Source organism: Somniosus microcephalus, unplaced genomic scaffold (genome assembly GCF_052327205.1).
Source record: "Somniosus microcephalus isolate GS21.2 unplaced genomic scaffold, FLI_Smic_1.0 unresolved_chr4, whole genome shotgun sequence".
Classification (NCBI taxonomy): Eukaryota; Metazoa; Chordata; class Chondrichthyes; order Squaliformes; family Somniosidae; genus Somniosus; species Somniosus microcephalus.
The window spans coordinates 13,486,760-13,514,375 of NW_028225182.1; the positions used below are offsets into that span (position 1 = coordinate 13,486,760).

Sequence of the window (27,616 nt, forward strand, 5' to 3'; positions counted from 1 at the left end):
CCAATTTGCACGTGGCTCAGGTAGTAATCTAGAGATTATTACCCTTGCGGCTCTGCTGATTAATTTAGACCCTAGCTCCTCAAACTCCCTCAGCCGAACCTCATTATTAGTTTTACCTATGCCGTTGGTTCCTACATGGACCACGGCAACTGGATCCTCCCCCTTGCAATCTAAGTTCTTCTCCAGCCGTGAGGAGATATCCTTAACCCTGGCACCAGGCAGGCAACACAGCCTTCGGGACTCTCTTTCGCGGTTGCAGAGAACAGTATCTATCCCCACGACTATACTGCTCCCTACTCCTACCACATTCCTTCCATCTCCCCCCACTTGGATGCCCTCTGTAAGGGAGTGCCGTGGTAAGTTTGCCCATCCTTCCTTCAGTCATTTTCTGCATTCATAGAGGTATAAAGTACCTCATACCTTTTGCCAAGGTCGGGGACTGAGTCTCCTCCATCATAAGATCTTGACTCGCAGTCAGAGAGTAAAGCTGCTCCACACTGTCACGTCAAAATTTCTCAGGTAGGTACAACACGGGTAAGGTACTGAGTAAATCCTCATGTGAACAGTCGCCTACGGCAGGTACATCAAAAGTTATATCGAGAATAAAGCTCCTAATAAGCTGTACCCTCAAAAACTCCCGAGGCAAGTACAGCACGGGTTAGAGACAGTTTAAAGCTCTCCATACACTGTCCCATCAAACATCCCTACAGCGCACTTGAGTTGCAAATGCTCCCAGTGGAGCACGTTCCAGATTGATTCACTTCAGATTTAATGTGGAATAAATTTCCTCAACAATATTTGTAAATTATGATGTTTTTGCATGTGCATTACAGTATCCCATAAAGCAGTTTGGATGCAACGTAAAGACTAAATGTCCGTTGTCCCCACAATACTTTCCAACTGTATTGCTATTGCATTATTGATATTCAGAAACAACTATCAATATTTGTGATTTTATATAATTTTCAAAGGATTTCAGAAGCAGTGAAGCAATATATCTTAGAAACAAAGAAACATAGAAGATAGGAGCTGGAGTATGCCATTTGGCCCCTCGTGCCTGCGATATCCATGACGTCCTCAGCATTGCGAATGCTCAAGTATGTATCGATTTGCAGCTCCAGTGCCGCAATGCGGTCTGTCAGTAGTTACAGCTGGATACACTTCCCACACACATGATCGTCATGGACACAGGAAGTGTCCCTCATTTCCCACATAGTGCAGGAGGAGTATGCCACGGGGTTGAGCTGTGCTGACAGGACTTACCCTTCAATTAGTTTCAGCCGTGATTGATAGTTTGTCTTAATTTATCAGATTAATTGATTTTGTAAAAGTTTCACGTATTTTAAGGATATTTTCTTCACATGGAAAATGATGAGCAACTTACGACCCTGGAGAAACTGCACCGTAATGTTACACATCTCCAGGAAAAATACATGGAAGTCTGGAGACGATTTTGTGATCAATGGGTCGCTCCTGGTATGTATAATAAAGATTAAAATTTCAGGAAGATATCCATCCAACCAATTGTTAACATAGCCACCCACTCATACATGTCACAAGCAATTAATTCTGAGATCCATTCGTACACATCTATATCTATCTATCTAGCTATCTATCTAGCTATATATTGATCAATCGATTGATCTATCAGGTAAACTGGCTGTAGCGGATTGGCCGCCAGCCCCTTATTGAAGTGCATTGAAGGACAATTGGGTGGCCGATCATCTGCCGTCAGTTTTGCGGACATGTCAAATTTGAGTTTTAAACCATATGTATCTATATTCTATCTCTAATTATCATGTTTTCTATCCAGTGTCTCATTTATATCTCCATCCATGCACCAAATTATTTATTATTCTCTCTGTTATCTTTCTAGCTGACCATCTATTTAACTATCTATCCATCGATCTACATAATAAATTTATTTCTGTATTTCTACTGAATTATGTGAACAATCCCTTTTGTCTTTCAGAGTGTGATGCTATAATGTGTTCAAACGAATGGAAGTATTTTAATGGAAGTTGTTACTTTTTTTCAACTGTTAAACTGAATTGGACTTCAAGTGCGAACTATTGCATTGGGAAAGAATCCCATCTTGTGGTGATCACTAGTAAACATGAAGAGGTGAGATTTCATACTAGTGTCAAAATCTAAACTCGATATCAATTTAATAAGAGCAAAGAGTATGGGGATAAAATGTCCAACCTGCACTCGTCAGTCAGTGATTTTTGCTCCCATTAAATACATGGAAATAGAATGTTGTGCAGTCGAGCAAAGAAGTGTTTTTAAGGCATGTTCGATCTACACCATAGAATCCCTCGGCATGTTTTTATTCGGTCATGGGGTGAGGGCATCTCTGGCATGGCCAGCATTTATTGCCCATCCCTAATTGCCCTTGAGAAGGTGGTGGTGAGCTGCTTTCTTGAACCACTGCATTCCCTGTAGTGATGGTACCACTACAATGCTGTTAGAGAGGGATTCCCAGGCTTTTGAAACATCGACGATTAATGAACGGCGATAAAGTGCCAAGTCAGGATGGTGTGTGATTTGGAGGGGTAGTTGGAGGTGACCGTGTTCCCAGGCGCCTGCTGCCCTTGTCTGTCTATCTCACGGATTTGTGAGGTGCTGTCGAAGAAGCCTTGGCGATTTTATGCAGTGCATCTTCTAGATGGTACACAGTGCAGCCACGGTGCGTTGCAAGTGTCGGGAGTGAATGTTTAAGGTGGTTTATAGGGTGCCAACCAAGTGGGCTGCTTTGTTCTGGATTGTGTCGAGCTTCTTGAGTGTTGTTGGAGCAAGTGAAGAGCATTGCAGCAAACTCCTAACCTGTGCCTTGTAGATGGTGGAAAGGCTGTGCTGAGTCAGGAGGTGAGATTCCTGCCCCAGAATACCCAGCATCTGACCTGCTCTTGTAGCCACAATATTAACGTGGCTGGTCCAGTTAAGTTTCTCAAAATGCTGACAACCCAGGATGTTGATGGTGCAGGATTCAGTGATGGTAATGCCATTCAATGACTAGCGGCGGTGGTTAGACTCTGTTGTGGGAGAAATTCATTGACTGGTAATTGTGTGGCGGGATTGTTACTTGCCACTTATCAGCCAATGCCTGGATGTTGTCCAGGTTTTGCTGCATTCGGGCATGGACTATATCATTATCTGAGGAATTGCAAATGGAACTGAACACTGTCCAATCATCAGCGAACATCCACACGTCTGCCCTTATGATGGAGGGAAGTTCATTAATGAAGCAGCTGAAGTTGTTTGTGCCTTGAACACTGCCCTTAAGATCTACAGCAGCGTTGTCCTGGGGCTGTGATCATTGGCACATAGTCACAGTCACACACACACTCGCAGTCTCACACAGACATACAAAGACAGAGATGCACAGTCACAGTCACTGTAGTGCATGTACCCGTCTACCTTTAAGAGAACTATTGTATGTAACCGTTCACCTTTAAGAGAACTACTTTAGGTGTGGCACTACTTGTTTGGCTTCTGTATACTGTAATACTGACGGTGACCACACCGGTATATAAGTGTTGTGGCATGATTCCTTGGGCAGATTCGCCCTGACCTTCGATTAGTAAAGACCTGTTTGTTTGTTATTCCTGAGGTCTGTGTCGTTATTAGCTGTACAACCCACAGACTTTACAGTGGCGGCGAGTCTGATCGTACCCTGCGGCAAGACTACCAAAGCAACTAAAGAGCATCGAAGAGAGGCAACCGCCCTCGTCGTTCTGCTGGAAGAAAACACGAGGCTGCAGCAATAGAAAGGAGGAAGACTTAGCAACAAAAGCTTCCATCAGCAACAGGCACTGACTACCCTTCTACCACGGTGCAGAGTGAGCAGATCAGCAGGAAACAAGGCGGCCGCAGAGACTGTGAGTAGGGAAAAGTGTAACGAAATCCGGAGGATAAGGGCTGTGCACTCGGCCACGGTCGAGGGGGAGCAGAGCTGGTCAGGAAGGCGGGTCCAACAGCATCGTGAGATAGCCGGACCGCGATTGGCGGGAAAAGCCGGGCAGCGACCGAAGCCACGAAGCGCTGAGGCCGGTAGCAGGCGCGGGAAGAGAGAAACTCAGCCGCAGCCGGGGAGGGAAGCACCAGACTGCGTGAGGGCTGGGAGGCGAACGGGAGCCGGGTGTGTGGGAGAGGCAGAGCCGACCAAAGGAGGCTGCGTGAGAGCCAGTCCAGTGGCTGAACTGTTCTCCGTGAATGGGGTACCCAGCGCCGGTAGAGCCGTGCGAGCGGGAGAGAAAGACGGAGCCGAGTAAGGGGAGCTGTGCGGAAGCCAGCCAGCGGCTGAACCTGTCCGCTGTGGGGAAAGCGTACCCCTCCCACCAGGGAAGAAACGCGGGAAGCCGCCATTAGGCGGAGAAGACGACAGACGCGGGAGACCGCCATTGAAGGGGCGGGGAGAGAAGGAAAGAGCGGGAAACCGCCATTTTCGCGGGAAAAACCGCCATCTTAGAAATAAATAAATAATAAATAAGAATTTAAAGAAATACTTGTGCTGCTCCCAAGGAAAGGAAGATGCCTAAGCGAGGGAATAGTAACGATTTTAATTCTGAGATGGAAGACTGGGCCACGTACGTGTTGTACGCATCGAGATCTATTGTGAAGCCAACAAAATAGAGGAAGACGACAAAGCGATAACATTGCTAAACTCGATGGGCACAAAGACATACGGGCTCTTGAAGCATCTACTAGCACCAGCTAAACCGGCGGATCAGGCTTTCGAAGGGATTGTGGCTGTTCTGAAGGACCACTTGAACCCCACACCGTTGATGTTGGCTGAACGATTCAAATTCTATGCAAGAACGCAACGGAAAGACGAAAGCAACGCGGAATATTTGGTCGAACTGCGTAGGCTAGCGAAATGCTGCCAGTTCGGAGGGAATCTGACAGAGGCACTGCGAGACAAGTTCGTATGCGGATTGTCCAAGGAAGGGACACAAAAGCGACTACTCGAAGAGAACGACCTCATACTTGACAGGGCTGTCCTTATAGCCGCATCGCACGAAGCCGCAGCGAAAGGAACAGCGGAAATGCAGCTAAAGGCGGCGGCACTCGGGTGGACCAAATTACCTCAAGTACAACAAAATGCTATCGTTGTGGGAAGACAACACACGACCAGAATCAATGCTGGTTTAAGAACCAAGAATGTAGGAAATGTGGCAAACTGGGTCACATCGCTAAGGTATGCCGGTCAGGGAAGAGGACCAACAACCAAAGGAAGCCACCACAAGAAAAGTACAACAAGGTACACAAGGTGGCTGAGAAGATTTCAGACGAACAGAATTCAGACTCAGACCCAAACAGCCAGGAGCTGGGTAGTCTGAGAATTCACAATGTGAGTAAGGAAGCTGACCTACAAACTATCTGGGTCATACTAAAAATAGCTGGAGTCCAAGTAAGAATGGAGTTGGACACTGGATCAGCTCTATCAGTCATAAATCGAAGGGACTACCACCGGCTATTCTCTCACATACCCTTAAGAAATACCAAGTTCGTATTGCAGACATACACGGGGCATAAGGTATACCCCATGGGGAAGTTAAGAGTCAAGGTGAGAGATAGGGGTAAAGAACACCCAAGAATGAACTTGTACGCATTATCTGAGGGAGGACCACCACTTCTAGGACGAGAGTGGATCAAGAAAATAGACATGGAATGGCACTTTCTAAAAGTCATAATGAGTGAGGACTCGGTGCAAGCTATCAGCTCAGATTCTGAAATGGATGACGATAAGACCAACTCAAATATGGAAGACAAGGCTAAAATGAACTTACCGAATATGGTGGAGAAAACGAAGACATGCATAAAGGCTTATGCTACCGAGAAGAATAAAGCTTCAGAGCAGAACTCCAGTTTGACAGAGAATTCTGAGCCTGTTCAAGTTAAGGACTTATCCACGACGGAAGAACACCGAACTCGGACTCAAACTTATTTCAAAGTACGACAACAATTAGAACAGTTGAGTTACCGTCTCGTACAAGAGATGAAAACAATGGAAAAGTTCTGGGACACCGAATGGGAGAACCTGGAAAAACAGCAGAGGCAGCTAGCTCAAGCAAAGAGCGACCATAGAGCCATCGTGACCAATTACCGATCACATCTCCCTTATGATGTTCAGGAGTTAGAATATTTGCATGATCTAGAGATACAGCATAAAGGCAAACCACGCTACACTGAGGATTTTGTTCTGCAATTGGAGACGGAGCTAGTGCAAGCAAGGTTAAGAGAAGCTGAATCGCAGTGTGCACTTAAAGATATGCAGAAAAAAATCTTGGACATGGAAAAGAGAAACGCTTCTTTACCTGATGTGAATAATGTGGCCATGTTGCAAGAGGAGCTTATAGGGGCGAAACTGAAAGAAGCTAAGCAAAGGATGTTGGAACTTGAAACACAGAACCAAATCAGCAGTAACCAGCTATGTCGAGCAGAGAAGGAGTGCTATGGTCTACATGAGAAGGTGCAATATCTCTCAGCCCAGAATAAGGGACTACTCACTCAGTTAAATGAAAGTAATCGGAAAATGGCTGAGATAGACTGCAGGAATAAAGAAGATTTGATGGCAGTGAGACTTCGAGAGGCAGATAGCATAGCAGCCTTGGCTGAACTCCAACAGGAAATTGCGAAAGAAGCAAAGGAAGAGGAATCTTCAGGAAGCCAGGATGTTATTCCAGTTCTTCTCTACGACTCCTTACAAGCAGAGTGTGAGAAGTTGAAAGAACAGTATGAACAGGCCCAGGCTACAATTCTGGAGGGGGTTAACTCGGCAAACTCCGAAAAGCTAGTTTCAGTAGAAGCATATGAACAACTAAAGGTTGAACATGAGCAAGAAGTCCACAGGCTGCAGGAAATTCTTGATGAGCTCAAGGCCAAGACAGACTCATCGGTAGAAGTTCCATCCATAGATGAGAAATTAGAGGTGAAAGACATGGCAGAACATGAAAGACAAGATGTCCAAGAACTCATAAAAATATTGAAGGAAACCCAAGAGAAATATGAGGCGTCAATGTCCGAGGTTCAACAACTTAAAGAACAGATTCAACTGGGAATCCTTTCAGTGGAAGAAAAGGAAACTGTAAGAAACACAGAGACTGTAAGAATGGTCCCTGAACATGAGCTAGAGAGCATCAGGGTGCAACTTTTCCAAGCGCTGAAAGCCAAAGTACAAGAGGAACAGAAGGTGGAAGCATTGGAGGAAAAGGTGGATGAAATGGAGAAGACTCTGATCCACAGTGTTCCCGTGGAAGAGTTAACAGTCAGCCAACTCCTTCATATGCTGAGGGAAAAGACTCTGCAATGGGAACAATCTGAACACGAGCTTCAATCTTCAACGGGAAGGAGTTCGGAGCTCTCAAAAGTTTGGGAAATAGCTGAGGTTGCAAAACAGACTTTACTGGGATGCCAAAAGTACGCTGAATCGCGTCTATGTGAACAACAGAATGTTGAAACAGCTGCTCCAGTAGAAGGATTGAATAGCCCGATCAATCAATCCCCGAGGGAAGGGGAAGTGTTGAAATCACAAATGAGGTCATTAGTGAAGGATTTGCAGGAAACCCAGGAAGAGCGGGATGAAGATGAATGCATGAAGAAGTCTTTTCAAGGAAGATGTCTAGGGAAGGAACCACAGTCAGCTAACGTCCAGATGGGTAAGGAGGAAGTAGAAGGCCCTCTCGCTGGCCTAACTCAGGACGAACCCGAATATTACCATGACCTGTTGAGTGACACTGAATATTACGAGGATGTGGTCTGCCCAGTTTGTGATGAAAACTCCCAAAGTGCCGAAATCAGGATGAAGCACTTAAAGTCGAAGGAACATAGAGAGTTGGTGGCGCTACAGCTGGCAGCTGATAAGGGAGCCCCGAGAGTCTCCAAAAAGCAGAAAAGAAAAAGAAGAAGCAGAAGATGATAACTATCGCAAATATTATCACTTCTACCAGATCATGCGTGGACCCTACGAAAGGAGTTAAATCAGTTGGGAAGTAGGAAAATATCAAGGCAACCCAGTTGTTGTAAAAGTCAGCACTGCTGGTTCAGCAGGATGAAAGTTCAAGCTGTTACGTCAAGAAAAGGATATGGAGGAATCACGCTAGCAATGTGAACCATCTACACCAAAGTGATGTTGTTCGGACTGAGTCAAGATCAGAGACTGAATCTGTGAACTGTTCCCGCAGAGACTGAACCTGTGAACTGTTTCCCACCGAGACTATGTCTGTAAATTGTTTTATATGAAGTTGAAGATATGTTATGTTTAATGGGGACTCTGTATGTAATAAGCTAAAAAGGGAGGATTGTAGTGTATGTACCCGTCTACCTTTAAGAGAATTTTGTATGTAACCGTTCACCTTTAAGAGAATTACTTTAGGTGTGGCACTACTTGTTTGGCTTCTGTATACTGTAATACCGACGGTGACCACACCGGTATATAAGTGTTGTGGCATGATTCCTTGGGCAGATTCGCCCTGACCTTCGAATAGTAAAGACCTGTTTGTTTGTTATTCCTGAAGTCTGTGTCGTTATTAACTGTACAACCCACAGACTTTACAGTCACCAACAAACACACATGCACATGGTGAGAAACAATGTCACAGACAAAACCCACATAGACACAGACACAGACACACACACACTCGCAGACACACAGAAGAATCTCAGAGACAGACAGGCACAGAGACACATGGCTGAATGTAAGCAGCCCCACTGCGTTGGAGTCTGATTAGGAATGAAAATTTAACAATCTGAAACCCCACCACATCCTGCCTCCAACCTACTCACTTCTGTTTTTATCAGAGGCAGGACAAGCGGTGGGAGTTAAGCCCATCTGAGGAGACGGGTACACAATTCAAATATATTAATGAGGTTGCCAACCTGTTTTAACCTACTTTGCAGGTTTTATAAGTGGCTGGCCGGGTTTCCCAGGCCTCGGTAAACCAAGCAGCTGAAGCAGGTGTGGAGAGTTTCTGCCAGTTATGTGCCTTTACAGCACTGCTTGTGGGCCAAGCAGAGCCGGAGTGCTTCCCCGGAGCCCAGGCTGCCCCACCATCAAGACCCCCCCCATAAAATACACACGAGACCAGACACCCTGGAGTCGAATACCCTCAGCGATCGAACTCCACCCACCCAGATTCTCGCTGCCCCTGCGGCCTGCGACAGTGTCCTCCCCGCCCGAATGCAAGCCAATTCGGTCAATCAGGCTGACCTCCTGGTGGGGAACCTGTCAAATACAAAAAACTCACGCTGTGGAGATAATACGCAACATCATGCTGGGAAACCCGGTCTTACGGATTTCCCAACCGATTCTTTCCCCCCGCGATATGTAACCCACCCCAGTTCATGTCCAGGTTATAGAGACATGCCCAGACGCAGGCAAACAGAGGCACTCAGGCACACATACATACAGTCACAGACAATAGTGCAAGTGTCAAGCCCGGAATGACAGATGCAAGTAAAGTGTACAGCAATGTTCATATTCAACTACAAAGCATGTAACAACTTTCACTTGACATTCAATGGCATAACCTTTACCGAATCCCCCACCTTCAATATCTTAGTATCACCACTGACCAGAAAATCTACTGAACAAGCCATATAGATGCCGTGGCGAATAGGGCAGGACATAAACAAGGTATTCTGTGGCGTGTGGCTCACCTCCTAACTCCCCAAGCCTGCATACAAACTGCAAGGCACAAGTCAGGAATGTGTTGTGATTCTCTCCACTCTCTGGGATGGGTGTAGCTCGAACAACGCTCCTAAAGTTCGAAACTGTCGAGGTAAACGTAGCCCATTGACCGGCACCCCATCCATTAGAATATAGATTAACTCCCTCCTCCTCCACCAGCCCACCATGCCTGCAGTGTGTGCACTATCCACAGGAGGCACTGCAGCAGGTCACCAATGTATCTTCAGAAGCATCTCCTGAACCCACGAACTCTACCACCTAGAAGGATCGGGTCAGCAGGCGCATGGGAGCACCATCAGCTCTAATCCTCCCTTTAAGTTACATGCCATTCTGAAATGGACGTACTTCGCTATTCCTTCATTGTCTCGGACGAAATCCTGGAACTTCCTATCTAAGAGAATTGTAGGAGCATCTTCACCGCAAGAACCACAGCAGTTCAAAAAGGCCGCTAACCACCACCTTCTCAAGGAATCTAGCATTGGACAATAAATGTCGGCCCGTCCAGCAAAGCCCTCATCCTGAGAATAAGCACAGAAAAACAATCACACACACATGCACACAAACACACATACAGAAACGTACAGAGACGAACACAGATACACACTCACTCACACAGTCGCAAACACTCACATGCCGGTTTTCTAATAAATGAAGGGGTTTGCAGTAGGCTATTATCTGATAAAGAGGCCATTCGGATGTGAAGTCTCTCTGTCACAGTCTCTTTTTCTGTCTCCTTCGCTATCTCTGTCTATCTCTGTGTTGCTGACTTTCTTTTTTCTTCTACTTTAGCAAACTTTTTTCGAATTTTCAGCATTGGATATTTCATCCCTTGTTCCAATTACCTTACTGCCCTATACATTTTTCTACCTCCGCTCCATGAAACCGCATTGCATTTAAATCCAGTTTCCTCACCACCTTCAATCTATGCTCATTGTCCACAAGATCTAAATCCGTCAATCCCTCAGCTCTCTCCATCTTTTAGTTGCCATGCTTGGTTTAGTGGATTCACACTCGTGGGTTCAAATCCCGCGCCATTGACTTGAGCAGCAATCCAGGCTGGCTATTCTGGGCCCCACTGAGTAAGTTCTGCACTGTCAGAGGTGACGTATTTCGGATAAAATGTTAAACCGAGGATCGTCGGCCCTCTCAGGTGGACTATTTTGAAGAAAAAAAGGATCATTTCTGTATAATATTTATCCCTCAAACAACATCAATAAACTAGATTATCTTGTCACTATCTAATTACGAATATAAATTCGCTTAAGGAATAAAACCACCACGGGAAAAGTGGTCCAATCGTAGCTAACAAGAGATATTAAAGATACTATTCGATTAAAGGAAGAGGCTTATAACGTTGCCAAAATGAATATCAGGCTAAGGATTGGGAGGATGTTAGAATTCAGCGAATGATGATCAGGAAATTGATAAAGAGAGGGAAAAGAGAATACGAGAGTAAACAAGCAAGTGACATAAAAACAGATTGTAGAAAGTTCTGTAGGCATGTAAAAAGAAATAGATTTGCTGAAGTAAATGTGGATCCCTTACAGGCAGAGACAGGATAAATAACGAAGGAAAATAACGAAATGGCAGATTCATTAAACAAATACTTTGTATCTATCATCATGGAGCAGGACACAGCAAATATTCCAGAAATAATGAGGAACCAAGGGCCTAGTGAGAATGAGTAACATAAAGAAATTAGTATCAGTAAAGAAATAGTACTGGAGAAAGGAATGGGCCTAAATGTCAACAAATCCTCTGGACCTGATGACCTGCATTGGTAGCGTTTAAAAGAGTTGGCTACAGAGAAAGTGGAGGCATTGGTTTCGATCTTCCAAAATTCCATAGATTCTGCAAGGGCTTCCATGGATTGTAAGGTACCAATTGTAACCACACCATTTAAGAAAAAAGGGTGAGAGAAAATGGGGAACCAGAAATCAGTTAGCCTGACATCAGTAGTCGGAAAATGCTGGAATGTATTAATAATCACGTGGTAACAGGGCACATAGAAAATCATAATAGGATTGGGCAGAGGCAACACGGATTTATGAAAGGGAAATCGTGTTTGACCACTCTGTTAGAGATTTTTGAGGTTGTAACTAGCAGAATATATAAGGGGGTACCAGTCGATGTGGTGTATTTGGATTTTCAGAAGTCATTCATAAGTTGCCACACATGTGGTTGTTAAACAAAATTAGGGCTAATGGGATTCAAAGTAATATACTAGCATGGATTGAGGAATTGTCAACGGACAGAAAACAGAGATTACGAATGAAAGGTTAATTTTTTGGTTGGCAGTCTGCAAATATTGAGGTACATCAAGCATCAGTTCTTGGGCCTCAGCTATTAACAATCTGTATCAATATCTTAGATGAGAGGACCGAGTGCAATGTATCCAAGCTTGCTTCGGATACAACGCTAGGTCCGTATGTAAGTGGTGAGGATGATGCAAAGTGGCTACAAAGAGATACAGAGAGGTTAAGTAATTGGGAAAGAACATGACAGAAGGAATATAAGTTGTGTACATATAAAGTTATCCACTTTGGTAGGAAAATAGAAAATCAGAATTTGTTTTAAATGGTGGGAGATGGGAAATGATGGTATTCAGAGGGACCTAGGTGCCCTTGTGCATTAATCACCGATAATCAACATGTTGGTACAGCGAGCAAGTTGGAAAGCAAATGGTATATTTGCCTTTATTAGAAATCATTGGAGCATAAGAGTAAAAAAGTCTGCCTGCAATTGTATAAAGCCTTAGTTAAACGACACCTGGAGTACTTTGTGCAATTTTGAAAGAAAAAGAAAGAATTTATATAGCGCCTTTCACGACCACCGGACGTCCCAAAGTGTTTTACAGCCAATTAAGTACTTTTTGAGGTGTAGTCACTGTTGTAATGTAGGAAACGCAGCAGCCAGATTGTTTTTATATGTTAATTGGGGGATAAATATTGGCGAGCTCATAGGGGTTAATTCTTGCTCTTCATCGAAATAGTGCCATAGGATCGTTTACCTTCACATGAGAGAGCAGAGGGGTATTGGTTTAATGCCTCATCCGAAATATGGCACTTCTGACAGTTCAGCGCTCCCTTAGTACTGCCCCTCCGACAGTTCAGTGCTCCCTCAGTACTGCCCCTCCGACAGTTAAGCGCTCCCTCAGTACTGCCCCTCCGACAGTTCAGCGCTCCCACAGTACTGCCCCTCCGACAGTTCAGCGCTCCCTCAGTACTGTACTGGTGTGTCAGCCGAGGTTTGTTGCTCACGTCTCTGGAGTGGGTTCGATGAACCTACAACCTTCTGACTCAGAGGTAAGACTGCTACCAACTGAGTCACAGCTGACAATGTTTTGATCTTCTAACCTAAGGAAGGATATAATTGCCTTAGAGAGAGTGCAACAAAGGTTCATTGCATTCATTCTGGGATTAAGAGAATTGTCCTATGAGGAGAGATTGCTTAAATAGAATTATATTCCCTAGAGTTTAGAAGAATGAGGCGTGATCCCATTGAAACATAAAAAATGCTTAAGGGGCTTGAAAAAGTGAAGCTGGGGGGTTGTTTCATTTGCCTGGGGCGTCTAGAACTAGGGGGGTTACAGTCTCAGAATAAGCGTTCGGCCATTTAGGATTGAGCTGAGGAGAAATTGCTTTACTCTAAAGGCTGTGAATCTTTACAATTCTCTACCTCAGAGAGCTATGGATAGTTAGTCATTGAGCATATTCAAGGCAGCGGTCGATAAATATTTTGACACACAGGGAGTCAATGTATATGGACGGGAAGGTAGAGTTGAGGTAGAAGATCCGCCACGATCTTATTGAGTGGTAGATAAGGCTTGAAGCGCCGAATATTCTTATACTGAGATCCCGCTGTGCTGAAACTGGCTGCTGTGTTTCCACTCATTACATCAGTTGCTAAAGTTCTTCATTGCTGTGAAGCACTTTGAGACGCCCTGATGTAGTGAAATGCGTTAAAAAATGCAAAGCCTTTGTTCCTTTCATTTGTTGTTTCTTACTTTTATCTGTATTTGTTTCATTCTGTTTTTATATCTCTCCCTTCACAATCAACTTACTTCAAACAACTGTTTAACGTCACTGCTTATTATGTTGCCTTGTCTCCTTCCTCACTGTTTATAACCAATGAGCAGTTCTACAGAATCAGCGACGGCCCTGCACCCAGTTTTTTTCAATTAATAAGAGTAACAATAATAATCTTATGAACTTTGTAATATTTTCATTCTATGAAGGATGTTGTTAAGGACAGAGATGATGTTCACTGGATTGGGATGACGGATGAGGGAAACGAAGGTACCTGGCAATGGGCGGATGGTACAGGCCAGCTCTCTGAACCTAATTGAGTACCGAGAGGTGTGAGTGAATGGACGGGATGCAGAAAAATATTCCAAGGAATCTGGGTGATTCAGTGGCCTCGGGTCAGATCGGATTCCCGGAATAAAATCATGTTAGTCTGCACAGTCTGCCTGTACAAGAAACACTATGGAGATCATTTTAACTTACGTCAAAAGCATAAAATCGTCGGTATCTGATCGCCCGTGAATTCTACATCTCGACCAATTTTCCTTTCCTGTTACAATTACCCTCTGGGATGAGGTTGTATCCTTAAAAATATTTCCAGGGTGAATATTCACTTTTACCGCCAGGATAAAGTGGGCTCCGCGGATTGGCCGGTGGTTTTAGTTTCTGTACAATTTTCATTTCAACTGGTTTCAATGTTAACCAATATCGGGCAGGATGTAAGGCGGTGGTCAATCTCTGAGTGCCCGTTTTCCATCGGGCTGGAAGAAGGGAAATGAACTGCACTGCATGTAGATCCATACGGAATTAGCAACTGATGTTAGAAAGCCTAAATATTTATCTAAAAAGAAATTATTCAACTTTGATGTGGCTATATATTGCCTCATGCTAGGCACCCTGAGATGGTGGAGAGCATTCTTTTTCTAATTGTAGCAGTTTGATGCATCTCAGTAGCTTGCTAGGCCAATTTAAAGGACATTTAAGACTCAACCAGCTCAGTGTCGGACTGGAGTCCGATATACACCAGACAGGGTAAGGGCAGCGTGTTTCCTTCCATAAAGGACATCAGTGAACCTGTTGAGTTGTTACCACAATCCAACAGCTTTATGTTCACTTTTTCTAATAACAGCCTGTGACTAGCATACATTTTTCACAGACTTCAAATTCTGAAACTGTCATGGTGTAATCTGAACTCACATTCTCTAGATTATCGATCTATGCCTTTGGATTATTAGTCCAGTCATATAACTCTCAAATTACCGCACCCTAAAACACCAAAATCACCTTATCCTATAACCTGTACACTATCGTATCATCTAGCTCCTAAACTGCAGTAAATTATAACCTATACACTACCTTACCCTCTAACTCCTAAACTGTCATAATGTAAAACCAATACACTACCGTATCTTTTAACACTGACACTAACATACCATATAACTCAGACACTGATATAACCTATATACCCTTAAGTATGGTTTCCAATATCCCATACACTATCATAACCTATAATCCGTGCACTCTTTACCTTATAAGAACATAAGAACATAAGAAATCGGAGCAGGTGTAGGCCAATCGGCCCCTCGAGCCTGCTCCGCCATTCAATAAGATCATGGCTGATCTGATCCTAACCGCCAATCTACTATCACAGAACCATCTCCTGAATCTAACAGAATTAGACACATGAAATGGGAGCAGGATCAGACTACATGGCCTCTGGGCCCGCTCAGCTACCCACAGGGCCATGACCAATCCGAACCTAGACTCATGTCCTAAATCCTGCCCGCTCCCCATAACACTTTATTCCCTTTACTTCTAGGAAACTGTCTATTTCTGTCTTAAATTTATGTAATGATGTAGCTTCTACATCTTTTTGGGGGAGCATATTCCATGGACCTACCACCCTCTGAGTGAAGTAGTTCCTCCTCATCTCAGTTTTGAAAGAGCAGCCACTTATTCTAAGACTATGCCGCTAGTTCTAGTTTCACCCATCATCGGGAACATCCTCCCCGCATCCACCCGATCCAACCCCTCACAATCTTATATGTTTCAATAAGATCGCCTCTCATTCTTCTGAACTCCAATGTGTAGAGTCCCAATCGACTCAACCTCTCCTTATATGTCCATCCCCTCATCCCGGGATTAAAAGAGTGAACCTTCTTTGTACTGACTCGAGAGCAAGTATGTCTTTTCTTAAGTATGGACAGCAAAACTGTATGCAGTTCCAGGTGCGGTCTCACCAATACCTTGTCCAACTGAAGCAATACCTCCCTATTTTTATATTCTATCCCCCTTGCAATGAAAGCCAACATTCCATTGGCCTTCCTAATCACTTGCTGCACCTGCATACTAACCTTTTGAGTTTCGTGCACCAGGACCCCCAGATCGCTTTGTACTTCAGTACTTTAAAGTTTCTTGCCATTAAGATAATAACTTGCTCTACGATTTTTCCTGCCAAAGTGCATAACCTCACACTTTCCAGTATTGTATTCCATCTGCCAAATCTCTGCCCACTTACTTAGCCTGTCTATGTCCCCTTGTAGGTTTTTTATGTCCTCCTCACTCACTACTTTCCCTCCCACCTTAGTATCATCTGCAAACTTTGATATGTTACACTCGGTCCCCTCCTCCAAATCGTTAATATAGATTGTAAAGAGTTGTGGACCCAGCACTGACCCCTGTGGAACACCACCAGTTACTGATTGCCAGTCCGAGAATGAACCATTTATCTCAACTCTCTGCCTTCTTTTATATAGCCAATCCTCTATCCATGCCAGAATATTACCCCAATCCCGTGAATTTTTATCTTAAGCAATAATCTTTTGTGTGGCACCTTGTCAAATGCCTTTTGGAAGTCTAAATTCACTACGTCCACTGGTTCCCCTTTATCCACCCTATATGTTACTTCCTCAAAGAACTCCAGCAAATTTGTCAAACATGACTTCCCCTTCATAAAACCATGCTGAATTTGTCCTATTTAATTTTGATTATCCAAATGTCCTTTTACTGTCTCCTTAATAATGGACTCCAATATTTTACCTACCACAGATGTTAGGCTAACCGGTCTATAGTTTCCAGCCTTCTGTCTACTGCCCTTTTTAAATAAGGGCATTACATTAGCAGTTTTCCAGTCTGCCGGGACCTTTGCTGAGTCCAGAGAGTTTTGGAAAATTATTACCAATGCATCCACAATCCCTACTGCCACTTCCCTCAAGACCCTAGGATGTAAGCCATCAGGTCCAGGTGATTTATCCGCCTTGAGTCCCATTATTTTACCGAATACCACTTCCTTAGTGATTTTGATCGAGTTTAGCTCCTCCCCTCCTATGGCCCCCTGTTTGTCCAGTGTTGGGATATTCTTAGTGTCTTCTACTGTAAAGACTGATACAAAATAGTCATTCAGTATTTTTGCCATCTCCATATTTCCCACCATTAATTTCCCGGTCTCATCCTCTAAGGGACCAACATTTACTTTAGCCACCCTTTTTCTTCTCATATAACTATAAAAACTCTTACTATCTGTTTTTATATTTTTTGCTAATTTACTTTCATAATCTTTCTTCCCTTTCTTAATCAATCTTTTTGTTATTTTTTGCTGTCTTTTAAAGTTTTCCCAATCCTCTGTCCTCCCACTAGATTTGGCTACCTTATATGCCCTTGTTTTTAGTCGAATAACTATCCTTAATTTCTTTACTTCGCCACGGATTGCTGTATTTTCGTTTACATCCTTTCTTCTCCGTGGAATATATATTTTTTGGAAGTTGTAAAATAACTCCTTAAATGTACACCACTGATCATGTATCGTCTTACCCTTTAATCTATTTTCACAATCCACTCTACTCAATTCCGCTCTCATACCTTCATAGTCTCCTTTATTCAAGCTTAGCAACGCTTGTTTGAGATCCAACCTTCTCACCCTCTAATTGAATATGGAATTCAACCATGTTATGGTCACTCATTCCAAGGGGATCCTTTACTAGGACATTTTTAATTAATCCTGTCTCGTTACACAGGATCAGATCTAAGGTTGCTTGCCGCCTGGTCGGTTCAGTTACATACTGCTCAAGAAACCCATCCCTAATACGTTCAATGAACTCATCCTCAAGGCAGCCCTGCCCAATTTGATTTGTCCAAATAATATGAAAGTTAAATTCCCCCATAATTATAGATGCTCCCTTATTACAAGCCTCAACTATTTCCTGATTGATACTCCGTCCAACAGATTTGCAACTGTTCGGAGGCCTATAGGCTACGCCCACTATAACGCATACACTAACGTACCTAATAAGTCGTAGACTATCATACCATAAAAACCCAACAGGGCTGCACCCTATCAGCTGGACATTAGAGCATCTGATAATTGCTACACTAGGATACACTATAATTGCTGCATCACCATACCCTATAACAGCTAAACTACCGTCCTCGATAACCCCCTGAACTACCGTTCACTATAACTGCTAAAGCACAGCACACTATAACCGCAACAATATGGCGTCCTATACCCCCTACACTACTTTACCATACAACCACTACACTGCCGTACTTTATCCCCCTACACCTCTCCATCCTATATCAGTTACACTAACATATCCTATAAGCTCTACGCTATTTATTCTATAAACCCTACACCACTGTACCTATAACCACTACACTACCGTACATTGCAATCCTTACAGAATCTTATCTAAAACCATTAAAATACATTACCTTATACCCCTACACTACCGTACCATTTAACTCCTATTTTATCATGCCCTATAACCCCTACAGTACCGCACCCAGTAACACCTACACTGCCATAATCTATAACTGCCAAAACACATTAGCCTACATTACCAGACTCAATAACGCCTACACAACTGTGCTCTATAACACCTAAAATACTATACTTTATAAATACTGAGGTAGATCACCCTATTACCAGTTAGCTACCATACCCTATAACAACTGCAATACCGTACCCGATAAATAATACACTACCGTACCCTATAAAGCCTACACTATTGTACCAAGAGGAAATGGTAGCTTATATTGACCGGTAATTCCCCCTGGGGTTCCACTCATTGTCCACCAGTAATGTTGGTAGAAGTTTGACAGGAACCCCCAGATATATGGGAATTGCTCGGAGCAGCTCCTGATTTGCTACCAGCCGGTTTCTGTTACTGTCAAGGGCGCATTTTTATCCCAGTGATCTTTGCCAGCCTCTGCCCATAGGGCATATCAGACAAGATCCCCTCCTTGCCTGTTAAATGGTCCACTGATATGAGAGGATGAATGTCCTCCTAGTCTGTCCTGCTCTTCATTTCTTGCCCTAACTTAGATGGGGCTGCCATCGAATTTCCACAGAACTTATGGCAGCGCAGTAGAAGAACCCCGAGAACATTCACCTCAATGGTTTGCAGTAGAGTTCACGTGGCAGCGGTTAGGGTTGGGTAAAAAGTCTGAATCCATTCTGTGCTCAGGAATAACTGAGGCCAAATCCATCACCGGTTCCTACCCTTTCAAATCAGCTAACTTTGGACAAGCCAGCAGTGAAAAACAGGGCCTTCTGTGACTGTGCAGCTTATTAGTGCCTAACCCCCCGAGCCACCTAGAGCTCAGAATGACTGGGTTCAGGAGGAGTTAAATTCTGTAACTAAGGAATGCTGATGACCCGTATTCCAATCGGAAACAACACAATATTAACTTCCATTGAACTAAAACGATATTTCCTGCACACACGTATACTGACATTTGTTTGTTCTGTGTAGATTTTGGAAAGACAAACAACCGGACAACCACAATCACCAGATTGCCCAATGTCAGGCTGAGAACTGCGCTACTGTCAGTAGTTTGGGCTGGAATGACTATTGTTGCGCCATGGATTGCAAGTGGATTTGTGACCGAAAATTAGCCGCTTCTGTTGTGCAGCGTTAGTTTTGCGGACTTCGCTTTCATTTGCACAGAATCAGACAAAGTAAGAAGAGCGGAATTGCCCGACTTGCCTGATGATTTCTGTACATTTCTGCATTAATCCTGAAACTGCAAGGAATCTACAGCAGATCTATCAGGGAGCGGAATGTTACTGGAGAGACCCTTCCAGAACATCCTGAGTCATTCACTTTCTTCCACAGACACCGACTGAAAAACTCCACATTCCCAAGACGCTCTTGTTATGTTATGATGATTGCACAATCCAAAGCTTCCCCTTTGTTTGCTTATTCTAGTTGCTATAAGCTTTCGGGTATATTGAAGCTGATTGACTCAAAGCAGATCACATCTCCTTATCAGTTGAAGATAGGCTGGTTGTGAAAGATTTCAGGAACAATGTTTTAGTTTCCATAAGTCTGCACAACACCTTAGATAATGATATTAATTGACTTCGATTTAATGAACAACGTTGAAAAAAGTGTCTCAGCCTCACTTCATTCAGCGTTTTAAGTGGTATTGCCATAATAACATAGCAGTGACAGAGTTACAATAAATCTTTATTTCATTACACTATAGCTGAGAAGTTTGTATATTCAAGAAGCATAAAGTGCAGCGTGCTGTCCATTAAAATATTGATTACTTTATGCAAACGCATTGTTAGTATGTCCTAAAAGCCCGCGAATGTTCTTCTGTAAATGGTGCATCCGTCAAATTATCAGAGAATATTTAATCTAGATGCTGGTGGATTAATATTGCCAACTGTGAATCTGTGTACTTGATACAGTACCTGATGCAGAGAGACACCGATTGAGGGAGATTGAGCTAGATATAACTGAGCACAGTGAGTAATAGAGAGAGACAGCAGCAGAGGGAGATTGAGAGAGAAATCACTGAGCAGAGTGAGTAATAGAGAGTCAGCAGCAGAAGGTAATAGCGAGATGTATAACTGAGTAGAGCGTGTTTTGCAGAGAGAATCAAACAGAGGGAGCAAGAGAGTTATAATTGAGTACAGCGAATCACTCAGTGGCCCCGATTTTAACTCCAGATGGATTCTCCACTCAGGCATGAGTTAAAATTACAGTCAGACCTCAATGATGTCATCAGGCCACAACAGACATATATAAACAAGGACCCTGTTAGCTCCGGGTGCGTGTCCTTGCTGCCTGCTCAGGACAGCAGGTTAAATTGCAGAAGTTGTGATCAGGGTGGCTTTAGGACAGGTAAGTGGCAGATGGATATTAACTGCCCTCCCGACAGGTTTCTGCTCAGCAAGTAGGGTTGAAATGACCCCCACGCTAACGGGGGAAGATACAGAGACAAGAAATATTGTACATTGAGTATTGAGGGACAACTTGGGGAGATGGAGAGTGGTATAACTGAGCAAAATGAGTGATACAGAGAAACGCCTAAAGCTGAAGATAGAGAAAGATGTAACTGTGTTGTGACAGGTGTAACTCGAATTACAGCACCTTCAACCACAGGTCTAGACTGCGTAATACGACCCCGTTGTTTCAGTGGCTGTTAAATATATTTTCAAAATTGTGAATAAAGTAATTATTCCCTCTAGTTTTATTTCACTGCCGACATACACGGACCACAGCAATTTTCTGCCATGGTGAGAAAGTGTAATGCTGGGGTTACTGTATTCTGTTTAATCCACAATCTTCGATCCTACATTCCCTAAATCAGCAAATCACGGCAGAAATCACCGTTTGTCTAAGAGAAGGATCAGTATTTGGCCAGTGGAGGGGCGTTGGCAGTTTTGGAGGTCGCCGATGTTGGGGTGCTCCATCTGCACCGTTTCACTGTCGATCCCAGAGTGGGACTGAAGTCTGTTTCACAGCAGATCTTCACAGTCAGCAGAGAGAAGGAGTTATCACCCACCAGCTTGATGTGTGTCAATAAACAGGACTCTGATCTCACAAGGTTGTGCACTGAACCAGTGATCCACAATCTGCGTCTGGACATGTCCACATTTAGTAAACTATTTGCTCTGTTTGGGTATACACAATTTCAAAGTTTGAAGATGACAGAAAACACGCACAAGTGATAAACAATGGGAAAGATTTCAGACTTCAGGAGGAAATAGGCAGACTGGTGAAACGGGTAGACACCTGGTAGATGAACGTTAACATAGAAAAATGTAACGTGATGCATTTTGGAAAGAAGAATGAGCGGAGGCAATATAAACTAAATGGTAAAATGTTAAAGGGGCGCAGTAACAGAGAGGCCTGCGGAGTCCATGCAAAAGTCTTTTAAGGTGCCAGGGCAAGTAAAGAACGCTGTTAACAAGTCATGATTCATCCTTGGCTTGATAAAAAGAGGCATAGAGAAAATAATCAAGGAAATTATCGTAAATATTTACAAATCATTTGTTAGGCCTCAACTGGAGTATTGTGTGCAATTCTGTTCACCTTATTTTAGGAAGTATGTCAAGGCCTTGGTGAGGTTGCAGAAGAGTTGCACTGGAATGGTCCGAGGGATCAGGAACTTCAGTTACGTGGAGAGACTGGTGAAGCTGGCATTCATTTCCTTACATCAGTGAAAGTTAAGGGGAGATTTGGTAGTTGCGTCAAAATCATTCATTGTTTACAAGGAGACACACTTTTCACTGACAGGCGTGCCGGTAACCAGAGGACATCAATTTAAAGTAATTGGGAAAACAGTCAGGCAGGAGTTGGGGATAAAGAATAATTATGGATTGACTTTTTATGATCTGTAATGGGCTGGCCAAACGATAATGGACGCAGATTATGTTACAATGTTCAAAAGAGAAATGGATAAATACTTGAAGTGGAGAAAGTTGCAGGGCGGTGCTGAAAGAGCAGGGGAGTGGGTTTAATGGGATAGATTTTTCAAATAGCTGGCACAGGCACGATGGGAAGAATTACTTCCTACTGTGTTTTAATCTTCATCGATTTTATGGTAACAATTTAGACGCATCATTTACTAATGAATAACTAACTCACAGGCAGCTGTCTCTCCCACATGGCAGCTGCCTCTCATTCTGCCAGAACATTTCACACCTAATCGAGAGCCGTCTTTTGTCTCCACCAGTCCTATCACCATCTCGTCTCGTTTTGAATACCTCTTAATGTCTCTTCACTTCTTTTGTTCTCTCACAGCCCTGCTTTTTGATCTATTTCATTTTCTTTCCAGTTTTGAAAAAGGGTTATACCCAAAACGTCGACTCTATTTTCTCTCCATGGATGTAGTCTGGCCTGCAGAGTTTTTCCAGCATTTTCTGTTGTTATTTTGTATTTCCAGCATCTGCAGTATTTTGCTATCGTAACTCACAGGTCTCTGTCAGCTACCAGGACAGCTTTATATTTGTCAACACCAATCACCCGTCGTTTTCTGGGAATACCCCGGATGTTCATCACCTTTTCTCTACCCCACTGACTGGTTAAATTAGTTACTCTTATTTATTTATATATAAATGAATATATTGAAGTAAATACAATGCATTAAAGGTTTCTATTGTATTAGAATAACCAATGGTATATATTATATTGATTATTCGGGCAGATTATTAAGTCAAAAAGACAGTTTCAAAAATAACTTCACTTGGTTTCAGCAATTTATCGGCAACACAATTCCTGGATGGTAAATTAAGCACGATGCAGGGAGAAAGGTTTTTAAGTACTGAGACATTTAAAAAATCACCGATTTAAACTACATCGCCTGGCTGGAACAGAGTTTAATCTTCTTGACATCCTGCCTTACACCAGGCCTGATTTCACTCCGCACTGGGGTAGAAATTCCACGACTCATAAGCGCAAAACAGCCGGCAGCAATTCGTCATCCCGTTTTAAATTCCAGGCGATTCTCCAGTCCATTGAAGACAATGTAAAATTTTATAGGGGTGTGTAGAACGGGTTGTCGATTTGTTATAGCCTGTATTGTGCTGCTGTCCAAGGCGACTTTCACCCCCATTGACCAATTGGAAATAAAAGCGGGCGTGGTGTAAAATGGACGTCCGATCCTAAGTAGCACTGTTCACACCAGCTGGGTTTATTTAAACCGGGGCTTTGAGAGTTGGTCAGAATATCATGACGTATAACTCCGAACAGGCCTAAGAGTGAACTGAATCTACAATCTAATAGAGATCTGCAGCTACACGTGGAATGCTGCCACGTTATTTCTTTCAGATAAAATGGTAGCTGAAGAGAATGACTGACTTTGATTAAGTTTGTACGTTTATATCAACTGTTCTGCATCACCTGATTGCAAGATCAGTTGGAATCAGACTTTGCTGTGGTTTTTGACACATGACTGAAATGATAATTCACATATTGGCCATAATAAAACTCATTGGATGATACAGTGAATTTTAAGTTAAGCAGACGGCGGTTAGCTGACGGGATCGGGTAGAACGATGGGTTTACACCCGCTCGATTTTCCATCACTGGAGAAGTCAGTGGAAAGTAAACTCTGGAGAGTTGTAAAACCAGCATTCAACCCAATCCCGTCGGTTACCCGCCAGGCAGTTTGGGTTAAAATGATCCAGTTATCCCAGCTGTGATTCAGAAAGAGTCTATTGTCTGCGTTACAAGGATGGAAACCACAATGAAACCCGATTTCAGACAGAAACCTCCTGTATACTACAATAAGAATGAGGGATTTATGCACCAAGTTACAGATTTATTCACCCACTGACTAAACTGAACACTGTCTGGTTTTTCGGTGAGAGGCTGTTTGAAGACATTTTCATTAGGATTTGCTCGAAGCACCAAATATTAGATCAAATAGTCGCATCACCAAAAGCAAGTTATGCAGTGGAGTCTCCTGCACATTGTTTGTGGGATCGGGTCTGACATATTAATTTGTGAATCTATAATCAAACATGTTGGTATCTTCTTATTAATATTTCCCACGGAGAGAGACCTGGGGTGTCCACACAAAGGTATTTCAAGGTGCCAGGGCAAGTAGAGAACGCTGTTAACAAGTCATATGCCATCCTTGGCTTGATAAAAGGAGTCATAGAGAAAATAATCAAGGAAATTATCTAAATATTTACAAATCATTGGTTAGTCCTCAACTTTTGTATGGTGTCCAATTCTGTTCACCATATTTTAGCAAGTATGTCAAGGCCTTGGTCAGGTTGCAGAAGAGTTTCACTAGAATGGTCCGAGGGATCAAGGACTTCAGTTATTTAGAGAGACTGGTGAAGCTGGCATTCATTTCCTTATATCAGAGAAAGTTAAGGGGAGATTTGGTAGTTGCGTCAATATCATTCATTGTTAACAAGGAGACACACTTTGAACTGATCGGCGTGCTGGTAACCAGAGGACACCGATTTACAGTAATTGGGAAAAGAGTCAGGGAGGATGTGGGGATACAGAATAATTATGGAGTGAGTTTATATGATCTGTAATGGAATGGTCAAACGATAATGGACGCAAATTAATTTACAATGTTCAAAAGGGAAATGGATAAATACTTGAAGTGGAGAAAGTGGCAGGGCTGTGCTGAAAGAGCAGGGGAGTAGGTTTAATGGGATAGCTTTTTCAAAGAGCCGGCACAAGCACGATGGGAAGAATTACTTCCTATTGTGTTTTAATATTCCTCGATTCTATGGTAACTATTTAGATGCATCATGTACTGGTGAATAACTAACTCACAGGTTTCTGTCAGCTATCAGGACAGTTTTATATTTGTCAACACCAATCACCCGGAATCGTTTTCTGGGAATACCCCGGATGTTCACCACATTTTCTCTACCCCACTGACTGGTTAAACTATTCACTCTGATTTATTTACATATATAAATGAATATATTGAAGTAAATACAATACATCAAATTTTTCTATTGTAGTAGAATAACCAATGGTGTATATTATATTAACTAGTCAGACAGATTACTAAATTAAAAAGACAGGTTCCAAAATAACTTCAGTTGGTTTCAGCAATTTATTGGCAACTCAATTCCTGGATGGTAAATTAGGCATGATGCAGGGAGAAAGTTTTTTATGTTTTGCGACCTTTAAAAATCACCGAGTTAAACTACATCGCTTGGCTGGAACAGGTTAGAAACTTGTTGATAACCTGTCCTACACCAGGCCTGATTTCACTCCTCACTGGGGTTGAAATTCCCCGACTCATGAGCTCAAAACAGGCGGCAGCAAATCGGGAGCCCGTTTTAAATTCCAGGCGATTCTCCATTCCATTGAAGACAATGTAACATTTTATGGGGGAGTGTAGAACGGGTTGTCGATTTGTTATGGCCCGTATTGTGCTACCGCCCAAGGCGACATTTACCCCCATTGACCAATTGGAAATAAATGGGGACATGGTGTAAAATGGGCGTCCGACCCGAAGCAGCACTGTTCACACCAGCTGGGTTTATTTAAATCAGGGCTTTGAGAGGTGGACAGCATATCATCATGATGTATAACTCCAAACAGTCCTAAGAGTGAACTGAATCTACAGTCTAATAGAGATCTGCAGCTGCATGTGGAATGCTGCAATGTTATGTCTTTCAGATAAAACGCAAGCAAAAGAGAATGACCGACTTTGATAAAATTTGCGTTTAAAGCAACAGCTCTGCATCACCTATTGCAAGATCAGTTGGAATCAGACATTACTGTGGTTTTTGACAGCTGACTGAAATGACAATTCACATATGGGCAATAATAAAATTCATTGAATGATACAGTAAATTTTAACCTAAGCAGAAGTAAGATGAAGTGATCGGGTGGAACGATGGGTTTACACCCGCTCGATTTTGTTCACCGGAGAAGTCAGTGGAAAGTAATATCTGGAGAGCTTTAAAACCAGCATTCCTCCGAATCCCGTCAGTTACCCGCCAGGCGGTTTGGGTTAAAATAACCCAGTTATCCGAGCTGTGATTCAGATAGCGTCTGTTGTCTGCTTTACAACGATGGAAACTAAAATTAAAACCGATTTCAGACAGAAACCTCCTGTTTACTACAATAAGGATGAGGGATTTGAAGCACCAAGTCGCAGAGTTATTCTGCCACTGACTAACCTGAACACTGTCTGGTTCTTCGGTGAGAGGCTGTTTGAAGACATTTTCATTATTAGGATTTGCCCGAAGCACCAAATATTAAATCAAATAATCGCATCACCAAAAGCAAGTTACGCAGTGGATTCTCCTGCACATTGTTTGTGGGATCGGGTCTGATGTATTACTTTGTGAATTTAAAATAAAACATGTTGGTATATTGTCATTAATATTTCCCTTGGAAAAAATAGAAATTGCTCCAATTGATGTGATCCCTCTGAATGTGTCTGCTCCAAAATTTCCATGTTTTTATTCATTCACGGATGTTGTCGTCTCTAGCAAAGCCAACATTTAATGACCATCTCTAATTGCCTTTGAGAAGGTGGTGGTGAGCCGCCTTCTTGAACCTCTACAGTCTGTGTGGTGAAGTTACTCCCACAGTGCTGTTAGGTATGGAGTTCCACGACTTTGACCCCCTGACGATGAAGGAACAGCGATATCTTTCCAACTGAGGATTGTGTGTGACTTGGACGGTAACTCGTAGGTGGTGGTGCTCCCAAGCACCTGCTGCACTTGTCCTTCCAGTTGGCAGAGACCGCGGAATTGAAGAATCAATGGCGAGTTGCTGCAGTGCATCATGTTGATGGTACACACTGCAGATACGGTGCACTGATGGCGGAGGGAGTGAATCGTTAAGGTGATGGATGGGGTGCCAATCTTCTCATTGACTCGTACACGACAAGATTAGGGACGTTAGTCTGTTCTGATTAACGTTGCTTTATCTGCTTTTGAACTATGGGAAAATAAACTGCCATCCCCTGCCAGAGCCCACAGCTGGTGACTCAGACATTGGAATGGGTCTTCAGCCTGCCTGAGCTGGATGACGACTCTTTTCCAAATGATAAAGCAGCAATTATCATCACCCAGTCTATTCAACACAAATTTATCATCCTTCGTTTAAAAACTATAACCTCACAATTAAGTTCACGTTATTTGGTTGTGTGTGTGCAATCACAATAT

The 27,616-nt window shown here is 43.1% G+C and overlaps 1 protein-coding gene across 1 annotated transcript; it reads left to right on the forward strand.

Moving 5' to 3' along the window:
- Window positions 1–1,361: 1,361 nt before the first annotated feature.
- On the forward strand, window positions 1,362–19,635 carry LOC147089683 (hepatic lectin-like). The gene is made up of 4 exons (XM_085977014.1): window positions 1,362–1,476; window positions 1,973–2,124; window positions 13,929–14,035; window positions 19,470–19,635. The coding sequence occupies exons 1-4, from the start codon at window positions 1,362–1,364 to the stop codon at window positions 19,633–19,635; spliced, it is 540 nt and encodes a 179-aa protein (XP_085833140.1).
- The last annotated feature ends 7,981 nt before the right edge of the window (window positions 19,636–27,616 follow it).